Here is a 10755-nt window from a genome sequence, read left to right as displayed (position 1 = left end):
CAGCCCATGGCAGGGAGGTTGGAGCAGGTAACCTCTATGGTCCCTTCCAACCCAAGCCATTCTGTGATTCCATATAAATGCAGTCAGTGCTGTGCCTGTTGAAAGATGGGAATTTAAAATAATGTACAGCAGCAAAGCCTGCTAAGGTTGATGATGAACCTGGGGATGCTGAATATGATTATCCCTTGCAAAATAGCTTCCATATCTGGCAGTGCTTTAAAAAAGGAGCCAGCACAATCAACAAAGACTATTCTTTCTCCTCTAATGAGATCAGTGGATGGCTCCATGCTGTATGTGTTAAGAATTTTAATGGAGTAATGCTTATACTTACTAATAACTACTAACTTTATTTCTCTATTGAGGAGCTGACAGGTTAGAGCTGTGGAGAAAATCAGCTCTCCCTGCAAGGGTACCAAGGATAAATAGAGGAAATGTCACTTGCTTGCTTTGTTTTCAGTAAGACAGCAGCAGAGCACTTGACATTTCCTTCTGCCTCTGTGCAGCAAAGCTCTCCTTAAGCAGACCCTCATGGCACTGAGCAGGTGCTGTCAGTGGAGAATCCAGCTTGGCCCCAAACAGATTTGCTTCCCATGAGTGTTCTTAGCTGTGAATGTAAAATGAAGCATGAAGTGAATTGTGAGATGTAAAATGTGACCCAAGCCCTTTACTGGCTCAGCTGGGAAGAAGTTGTCTTGCCATTTCGAAGTGTTCATGCTGGCCCAGCTGGACTCTGGTGTGATAAACAGCATGTGCTTACTGGGAGCACATTCCCCTGGCTGGGACACTAGGCTGACCTCTTTGTATATCCCTGGGCTACCAGTTCAGAAGCCAGTTAGCCTCTGCCTACACTAAGCTGATATGCAGCTGCATCCTGTGGGTCTATTTGAGAAGATGAAGCTGTGGAAGAGAAGTGTTGCTCATACTGGAGTGGAGGGGAGATACCAGGCAATCTCCCCTCCCTCCCACTCCCAACTCAGCAGGTTGGTGAGACTTCAAGGAAAACCTTCCAACTAATTGTTGTTCTGCTCCTGGTTTGGGTTGGGCAGGGGGCTGGTGGAAATGTATGGCTGTAGCTCTGCATGAGTTGAGCTGGTGATTTATTTGGCAGCTGTCTACCTGTGGAGAGAAACAGACTAATTGTTCTTGCTGGCACCTTCCACTTGTTCAGCTGCATCAAATAATAATAATAAAAAAGGATTTCACATGTATTTACTGATTCCTGGCAGGATTTCTCTCTTGCATAAGCTTATCTCTGAGGAATAGTGGATCTGGATATTTGTTTGTGAGGAAGTGGATTTATTTATGTTCCCCCCCATGTTTTGTAAATCTTGGTGTTGTGAAATATCTGTATCACTGTGGCAGCATCAACTGCTGCTTCTCTAGAAGACTGTGATAAGTTAAAGATCTCCTATTTTCTATATAACTGAGGAAACTTTGCTTCTCATGTGACTTATTTCAGTTGAAGGTGCTGGTTCTGACAGTAAGAGAAGTAATTTTCTGTTTAGCCCAAGGTTGTCTTGTCCCAGTTGCTGTGGACTTCAGTCTTCTCAGTGGTTCTTTCATTGTGCTTCAGCTTCCACAGGTGTTCTGCTGTGGCTGGTAGAGGTCTCTGATTTACACAGTCCCAACAAAAGTCAGTGCTCCTTCTGTGGTGTTTCATGTTACCAGACAGTATGAAGAATGTAAGTGGCTGCAGCCTTCTCTGAGGGGTTCTTTAGGCTGAGTTTTGATGTGTATAGGAGGGAGCAAAACTTAGCATGGTCTGTTCAGCCCTTCAAACTGATGCCAAATATTTCTGGTGCTCTCTTTCAGATGTTACAAAGACAGTTTGTGGTTTTTTTCTGTACATGTATACATTTGATTTATTATTATTTTCTTTCAGTATCTGTAAACTGAGCTTATTGGGAAGAAAATGAAGAGTACTGCCAGGCCTTGGAGTGCAGTGGCAAAGCAAGGGAGTCATGGGGTTGACAGAGGAAAACCACTTTCCACCACCTCAACAGGAATGAAGACATCCAAGTCCTCAACTTCGCTTGCCTTTGAATCTCGGCTCAGCAAGGTACTGACCAGCAGGGACTGTGCAAGCCTCAAAGCCTTGTTCCAGGTTCTGTCCTCTGGAGTATGTGGTGTGTGGCTGAGGCCAGCATCTCTGAAGGAATGCTACCAAAAAGACTCACCAGGAAATCTGATATGGTTACAATTAATCAGATTGATTATCAGCAAATGCAAGATGGAAGTGGAAGAAAGGGGGTAGAGAAAGGCAGTGTAGTTGCTGCTGTAGAGAGGGCGCACTAAAGATACTACTTTAGAAAGACTGCAGAAGTCTCTAAAGGTCAGAAAGTCAAATTGTTCCCTTCAGCTCCTCAGGGTAAGCTGCCAAAACCTTTGCCAGAAGGCGAAATGTTAGTTGTTTGGTATCCTGGAGCAGATCAACACTTCAGCTATTGAAACTTACGTGCTTGCAGGGTCCAGGAAACCGCAGACTGAGTCAGTGGAAGAGATGAAAGGGAGACAGAATTGGAGCTGAGAGACTTCATTTTGCTACAAGATTTTTTACATTCAGGACCCACTAAGTAGGGAGAGTGCTTGATATGTGCTCTCTTTTCACTTAACCACGAGCAGAAGTTTTCAGCCTGTGGTTCATGGACCCCTGGGTGTCCCTGGACAACTTCAAAGGAAGTGGGGTTTGATTTGTGAAAATAGTTTAGGTGTCCGCAGACTGAAAGGGATAGGAAAAAAAATATTGCTCTGGGGAGACTTCCCTGAGCTTTGGTCTATTAAAATACTTGAAGTATTTTTCCTGAAATTAATTAAAAGCTGTTGCTAGAGGTACAGAGGCTGCTTGGGAAGGCACACAAATGGGCAAGCAGCTGACCAATGTTCTCAGAGAAAATGCTACTTCTGCTTCTGGAAGCAACATAATTTCAGTGTTTCTCCTTGAATCCTGAGTTCACCATGCTTGCATTGCCTGGATTTCTTGTATCCATTTTAGAGCAACCTTGCTTTACCACAAATCCCCCTCCCAGAAAAGACCACACAGTTGCCTTCTCATGTACAAAAAGGCTTTCTGAGGACATTAGTGATAACTGCCAGTGTGTTTAAAAAAACCTATTGTGTAAAACACCCTGTAAAGCAGACAGATCAACTTCTTCCAAGCTTATGAAGCATTGGTATTGATCTATAGTTTGGTGGGTTTTTTTTCCCCCAGTTTATATATTCTGAAATTTTAGTTTTCTGTGAATGGTTTTCTTGGTGGACAGATGAAATAAGTGCTTTCTTGAGCTTTTCAGTTTCTCTTCTAATGAGTCCTGTAGTCCCTAGTAAACCAAAGTTTTAGCTCCTGCCATGAGCTCCTTGGCAATCTTTGCTCACTGCTTTTCCATAAAGAAGGAGGGCAGACAGCTGAAGCCATACCATGGTTAGGATAAGGGATTTCCAGTTGGTAATTGTGTTAGATCTTGCACTGGCTGCTCTTGCATTTTACTGCAGCAGCTTGGGCTTCTCAGCTAATGATTTTCAGATTTTGGCTTGGGTCTCCAGCAGATTCTTTGTTCATGTCACATAACCTGGTTTATGAGGTCTCAAAGTCTGTGGACTGCTGACTGATAAGTATGGGAAGGAACTGGCAGCTGGTTGCTATTGGAATAGCTTGGAAGTCTCTTCATGGGATCTAAGGTCACCATTGGAGCAAAACAAACACAATCCTGAGTGGATAGACAAGAACCATCAGATCTTTTTCTGACAGACCTATTAAGGGCCAGTTATTTGCTGCTTTGACCTACTTGGTGTGTCAGGTTCTGCAGTGCAACTTACCTGCACAAGTCCAAATTCCTGACTAAACATGAACCAGTGAGGAAATGTGGTGAGTGCTGTTCAGAGCAAGGTCTGAGAAGCTGGAGTTGCCTGTAACCTGTTTTCTCCCTGCTTTTCAGTTATTTGCTTACTTGAACAGTCTTTCCCATGTTTATTCTTCACTGTTGAAGCAGTACTGTCTCCTACCTCACTTCACAAGTATCTAGAATAGGAAGCAAACACAGAAATTACTAGAAAATGATGTAGAATGTTTATCAAAGCGATATTCCCCTTGAGTTACTGTATGGAAATGTTCCTTTTCTTCTAGGAACCTTGCATTCTGAAGTACTTGATGTGTCTTAATCTTCTGGTTGCTCACAAAATTCTCTCTATTGCAGCTGAAGAGGGCAAGCAGTGATGACATGCTAACAAAGCCAGGGGCAGCAGCAGCTTCTGGAGTCTCTAGACTGAAGAAGACCATTACAACAGGAGCCATTTCGGAGCTTGCAGAGAGTCGACTAAAGCCCAGCACAGGTAGATACAAAGGTTCTGGAAGATGGTTTCCATGAAGTGAGCTGTGAGTGCTGCTGGGTTTGCCAAAAGCCAAAAAACAAAGGATCAGAGGGCTGGAACCCCTCTGCTGTGAGTACAGGCTGAGAAAGTTGGGATTGTTCAGCCTGGAGAGGGCTCCAGGGAGACCTTTTTAGTGGCCTTTCAGTTTAAATGGGCTGATAAGAAAGATGGGGACAGATATTTTAGCAGGGGCTGTTGTGACAGGACAGGGAGTGATGGTTTGAAACTAAAAGAGAAAGATTTGGACTAGAGCGAAGGAAGACCTTTCTTTTTTTTTTTATGCAGAAGGTGTTGAGACTCTGGCCCAGGCTGGCCAGAGAGGTGATGGGTGCCCCATCCCTGGAACCATTCCAGGTGAGATTCTTTAGGGCTCTCAGCAACCTGCTCTATGTGCAGATGCCCTGCTGACTGCAGTAGGGTTGAACTAGCTGAGCTTTAAAGGTCCTCTCAACACAAACCAGTCTGTGGTTCTAGGACCCTCGCTGAGTTTACAATTAATTTCCCGGGCCGGGACACATCGTCCCTTGCAGGCTGGTCTTTCGCTCACTCTACAAGGCAATGCTCTTAAGTTCAGTGTGGGTTTCCAGGAGCTCCCCGCGGGTCTGACCCTCCGAAGGGGGCCGGGACCGGGGCTGTGCGGCCTGCGCGGTCCCCAAGCGGCCACGCGGGGGCGCTGCTGTCTCGTCCCATCTTGCCCTGAGCGGGGCGCGCCGGGGGTCGGTGGGACGGGCCGGGGGAGGGTGAAAGACCCACCTGAAAGCCACCTGAAATCTTGTGCTTTATTAACGTTTTCGCTCCACATCAGCTGCGTGCTTGCTTCTCTCTCTGCTGAATGAGCAGAGCCTTTCGCTGCCGTTCCTGGGGCACAGCAGAGCCGAGGACAAAGCCAGCCCCAGCATCCTAGTGTGTGGAGTTGGTGATCCGAAGCTCGGCTCAGCCTCAGCCCAGCTCTAGCAGCTTATTCCCACTGCTTCCCAGTCTTAAGCCTGTTTCTAAAGGCAGCGACACCATCTGCATACCAAGGACTTCTGTGCAAATGCTCTGCTTTCCCCGAGGAGCTCAGCAAACGCTTGCTTTTGTCTGCTCCCTGGTGGCACTTCCAAGGGAATGTGAGATCTTATTAAATTTGACCATGACCTCCCTATTTGTCACTGCCTCTGCAGGGTTTGGCTGCATAACAGAACAATGGTATTAACCAGAAAGTGTTTTCTGGTGTGGGGTGGGGGAAATCAGCTTTTTAGATACCTCCCCTCACCCCTGAAAGAAAATGATGCATCAGTGCTTCACAGTAACCCAAAGACAGATCCTGTTCTGCAGCTAATTGGTGTGTAAATCCTCAAATTTCATGGTGGCTAGTCGTATCCAAAGGCATTAGAGATTCACCAGCCAACAAAAAGAGGCATGACAGTGGCAAAAGATGCTTGGGAGGAGCCACACAGGGAGAAGAAAACCTGTACGGATGATGCAGTGCAGGATCCTGGGAATGCAGCCAGGCAAACAGCACTGCAGGGAGTCCAGAGTGGAATACATATCACAGATCCCAAACTCCTAGCACTGGAATCGAGAGCCCCCTTCTGCATGCATGTATAATAACTGGGATTGGAAGAGGGATAAGATTTATGATGATGACTACTTTAAATACAAGGAAGTAAAATGGTTTATGGAGGTCGAGTTACCTCTGGGTCTTGTTTTACCAATTTAAATTGCATCAGAAGGTCTGACCTCATGCACTGCTTTGCATCAATGGTTATAGTAAGCATGAATGGGAATATTAGTGCTGGGCAAAAAGAGTCCAAGTGTGGAGCTCTCTCTGTTGTGTAGGTAAACACTAGGGATATATGTGCTATCCCTCTGAAATTCCTTTTAACCTAGAGAGAACTGTCCCAGGTCTTAGAGGGACCATCTGCAGGTATGGATATGAAAATTAAGATACATAAGATGTCTTTCACAGTGGTTCCATAGTCCAAAAGGGTGTTTGGAAATCCAGCTACATCCTTGGAATATAGACTCAGAGATTGGTTTGGGTTGAAGGGATCTTTAAGTGTCATCTAGTCCAACCCCCTGCAGTAAGCAAGGGCATCCTCAAGTAGGGCAGGTTGCCAGAGTGTTTCCAGGGGATGGGGCATCTACCACCTCTCTTTGTTGCTATCATGGTCACTAAAAGGTGCTAGATACTAGCAAGGTTACAAAGCTAAATGCTGTTCTTCTTTTTTCAGTTGTCGCACTATGGAAAAATACCAAACAGCAAATTGCAGTAGAGTGTGGTGTTGCTGAGAAGGAATTAAAGATCAGACGTGCCGGAGGGCACAACATGTTCCTGGGAACATTGAGTAGAGAAGGGAAGAACATTGTTTCAGCTGCTCTATTTTATTGAAACAGTCTCTGATGGTGACCAAGACTACACTCAGTCCTAACTGACTGTGGAGCTGCTCCAAGCCAGAGCGTTCCTAGCTGGGAAATGCAGATGTTTGTGTACGTAGCCAACCGTGTAGGTCCTGGAGTTTTGCTCTAAAACCACTGTCTGTGGCCTCTCTGATAGCCTTCTCCAGTCCTGTAGTTCCTTTCATGTCTCAACTGCAGACATCATGTCTTCCCACCCGCCTCCTCCTTGTTTGTGCTTTTTTAGATTGGGCTTTCTTTGTCTGTTCCTCAAGTGAGTGATTTGATTATTTTACTGAAATTATATCAGTTCCAGCTCCACTCTGGCAGTACTCAGTATTATGGTATTGTGTAAGAGACATTAAAAGAAACAAAGTATGGAAACAAGGAAAAGCTTAGGGTTCTTTCTTTGGGTGTGACTGTCCAGCATTTGTGTGTTGACCTTGAGCAGAAAGCACGTGTTCCAAATGCTGCAGATAAAAATTGACATCCAGATTGCTTGGTTAAACAAACTTCTTTATATGCTGCCCTTGGTGGGGTTTCAGTTATTCATTCTAACCTTCTGCTGACATAACTACCTCTGTCTGCTCTCTTGGAAGCTAATGCACTAAATCATAAGTGACTTAAAGGGAAGATGAGGCCAATATTGTGTCTCTGTTCTTGGCAAGTGGAGGTGAGCAAATAGAACTGGAGGCTGATTCTGGTGGGAAGTTCTGTGCTCTAATGTTTGGCTTGAACTGCTTGGCAGTTTTGAAACCCCCAAGTAATAGGAAATGACATGCAGGGAGAAATAAATGTCTTAAATTCAGCTTCCTTATCTACAGTGTTATGTTTCCATGTACTGCCCTGAAGCAGCAATCTGGGTTTGTGCTAAAACCAAACCTACAGAGCTCTTGCATGGCTTTTAATGCTTCACTAGATAAAAAAGAGCTGGAAAAATTGCAAAACAGCAGGAAGAGGTCACTAATCTTAAAAGAAAGTGTTTACTTTCATGCTTCCACTTGTGAAGCCATCCAATCTATGAAGTACAGTCATTTAAAAATGCTTAAATTGAGACATTTTGTTGTTAAGGGTCAGGATTATAGGAAATTGATGGTTTTTCAGGTTCTGATCCTTTGAAGTTTGCAAGCCAAATAACCTTAAATAATGCAGTTTCACACCATGTCAAAGGTTCTTAGGTCCTCAGATACCTCTCAGGAAGATCATTGCATGGTAATGCAGGAATGCAAATGGAAAACTGGAGGTTTAGACAGGTGAAATTACTTGCTCAATGGATCTTAGCAGTCATTCCCAATCCTTGCTCTGAATTCTGTCATTTACTTCCCTACAAGCTTCCAATTCAAGCACCTTCTGAAAATTTCCCTCCAGGCTATCTAGTTCTAGTGTGTTTGTGTTTCCTTGATCTTATTTCAGTGCCAGCAGCTATTTTATGTCAGGTTTGACCTGAACCAAAAAAAAAGGTGTTGTGCTGGACATCAGAAAAGAGAGAAAGCTGTGACTGGGCTGGGCTGTGAGCATGTATTCTGAAAGCATTCAGAATATTTCAGGCATCCCCATTGCTCACAAATACATTGATTTTTATGTCAAGCTCTACCACCTCCTCTATGAAGAATCTGTTTTCCTTGAAATGTAAGTAAGAGATTGCTGTACTTTCTCTCAAGCTGCTTCATCAGCTGATTTCTTCATTCCTAAATGAAGTCTCTATCTACACAGACCTATGGAATTTTCCTCAGACAGTAGGAAGCTGTCAATAGCAGTGCTATAATCACCTAACTTACTATTTCTAGAAATCCAGGGTATTTTACTGACCAGCTCAGGCTCTCTCTGAAGCTCAAACCATGTCAGAAGACAGGTGCTGTATCTTCTCATAATGCTTATGGGATGTGTTCTGGCTCTGGAGGCCAGGAGGAGATGCCAAGATGTGAGGGATGGCCTACTGTGCCATTCCATGCTCCTTTAGAAATGGCCTTTTATTTTTAGGCATCAAATGGGAATACCCACAACTGGCATACATTTTCAGGCAAAGCAACAAAAGCAGCTTGCTCTGTGTGCATGCCTGCTGAGCTGATTAACATCAATGGTTGGAGATAGTGCCAGTAGAGAAGCAGAGAAGGGGCAAACTCAAAGATATTAAGAGTTTCAATTATCTCCTAGGCATCTAGTGGTCAGGCTCTGAACTCTGCAGGCCACCTGGACAAAAGCTACTAATCCCTGAGTGGAGCATTGCCAGAGTTAGAAATGAAGCTGTACAAAGCACAGTGTTATAATAAGTCCAGTAAGTGAAATAGGAAAATAAAAATGCTGAGACGTTAAGGCTATAGAAGGACCTGAGGATGATATTCTCTTGTGAAACAGTTTGGTTTGAACAAAGATCTGTTCCCATAAGGATGGCTTCCATGTAAATCAGTTTTCCTGTGAATTGTCACTCATGGTCCAGCCCAGTTGTCAGAGTTTGTCCCAGTGTCTAAATCTGATACCTGGATACCTTCAATTCCTGCCTAGCTCTAGTAGAACACATACCATTAATCCATTTATCCACCACTGCTTGTTTGCTATGAGGTTTAGGTAAGAAGAAAAATCTTGATTTCCCTCTAGAAGAGCTGCCTGGAGCTTTTCTGTGTTGGTAGTGATGATATTCAGAGAAAAAGGCTTTAACTCCATGAGGCCAACTGACCACTGCCAGTCTTGGTGTTAGAACTGGGGAAGTACAAGTCCCACTTGGGAAACTGGCAAGAGCACAGCTGTGGCTGGTCTGAGGGGAGACAGGTGTATGATTTCAGTGCATGTGTCACTCATTAGATATGCTGCTTTCCCATCAGAATGGAAAATGTGGCAGACTCCAGGTTTCAGAGCTTCCTGCATGTTTGTAGCATTGTCATCTCAAGATTCCTGCTGAGGGCAGTGTTTGCTTTCTGCTAACTTTTCTACTTGGCAAGAACTGCTTCTTGATGTGGGGGTAACTATTTTGGTCAATGTAGAGCTCATGCAGATCAGAAGCCTTCTCTGCATGGTCAGAAAAATCAAGAAAAGTCTTTTACGTTCATTAAAAAACAACCAACCAACCAAAACCCCAACCAACCAACCAAAACCCCAACCAACCAACCAAAACCCCAACCAACCAACCAAAACCCCAACCAACCAACCAAAAAAAAAAAACCCCAACCAACCAACCAAAAAAAAAAAACCCCAACCAACCAACCAAAACCCCAACCAACCAACCAAAACCCCAACCAACCAACCAAAACCCCAACCAACCAACCAAAACCCCAACCAACCAACCAAAACCCCAACCAAAACCCAAATAACAAAAAAAACCCAACCAAAACCCCGACCGACCGACCAAAACCCCGACCGACCGACCAAAACCCCGACCGACCGACCAAAACCCCGACCGACCGACCAAAACCCCGACCGACCGACCAAAACCCCGACCGACCGACCAAAACCCCGACCGACCGACCAAAAACCCAACCAAAACCCCGACCGACCGACCAAAAAACCCGACCAAAACCCCACCGACCGACCAAAAAACCCAACCAAAACCCCGACCGACCAAAAAACCCGACCAAAACCCCCACCGACCGACCAAAAACCCAACCAAAACCCCCACCGACCGACAAAAAAACCCAACCAAAACCCCCACCGACCGACCAAAAAACCCAACCAAAACCCCCACCGACCGACCAAAAAACCCAACCAAAACCCCCACCGACCGACCAAAAACCCAACCAAAACCCCCACCGACCGACCAAAAAACCCAACCAAAACCCCACCGACCGACCAAAAAACCCAACCAAAACCCCCACCGACCGACCAAAAAACCCAACCAAAACCCCGACCAAAAAACCCAACCAAAACCCGACCAAAAACCCAACCAAAACCCCGACCAAAAAACCCAACCAAAACCCCGACCGACCGACCAAAAAACCCAACCAAAACCCCGACCGACCGACCAAAAAACCCAACCAAAACCCCGACCGACCGACCAAAAAACCCAACCAAAACCCCCAC

The 10755-nt window shown here is 45.1% G+C and overlaps 1 protein-coding gene across 3 annotated transcripts in view; it reads left to right on the top strand.

Annotated features, from left to right (window-relative positions):
* Positions 1-1912: 1912 nt before the first annotated feature.
* The window catches only part of SPECC1 (sperm antigen with calponin homology and coiled-coil domains 1), a 76169-nt gene continuing 67326 nt past the window's right edge, over positions 1913-10755 (top strand). For all 3 annotated transcript variants that reach the window (XM_054394174.1, XM_054394173.1, XM_054394172.1), the window contains exons 1-2: positions 1913-2059; positions 4191-4326. In XM_054394174.1, coding sequence (XP_054250149.1) covers positions 1913-2059; positions 4191-4326 — 283 coding nt within the window. The remainder of the gene's footprint in view (positions 2060-4190; positions 4327-10755) is intronic.

The sequence above is a fragment of the Indicator indicator genome, chromosome 30 (assembly GCF_027791375.1).
Source record: "Indicator indicator isolate 239-I01 chromosome 30, UM_Iind_1.1, whole genome shotgun sequence".
In the NCBI taxonomy this organism is placed as follows: domain Eukaryota; kingdom Metazoa; phylum Chordata; class Aves; order Piciformes; family Indicatoridae; genus Indicator; species Indicator indicator.
The sequence above is the reverse complement of the archived record's forward strand: the minus strand, read 5'-3'. Positions and strand labels throughout refer to the sequence as shown.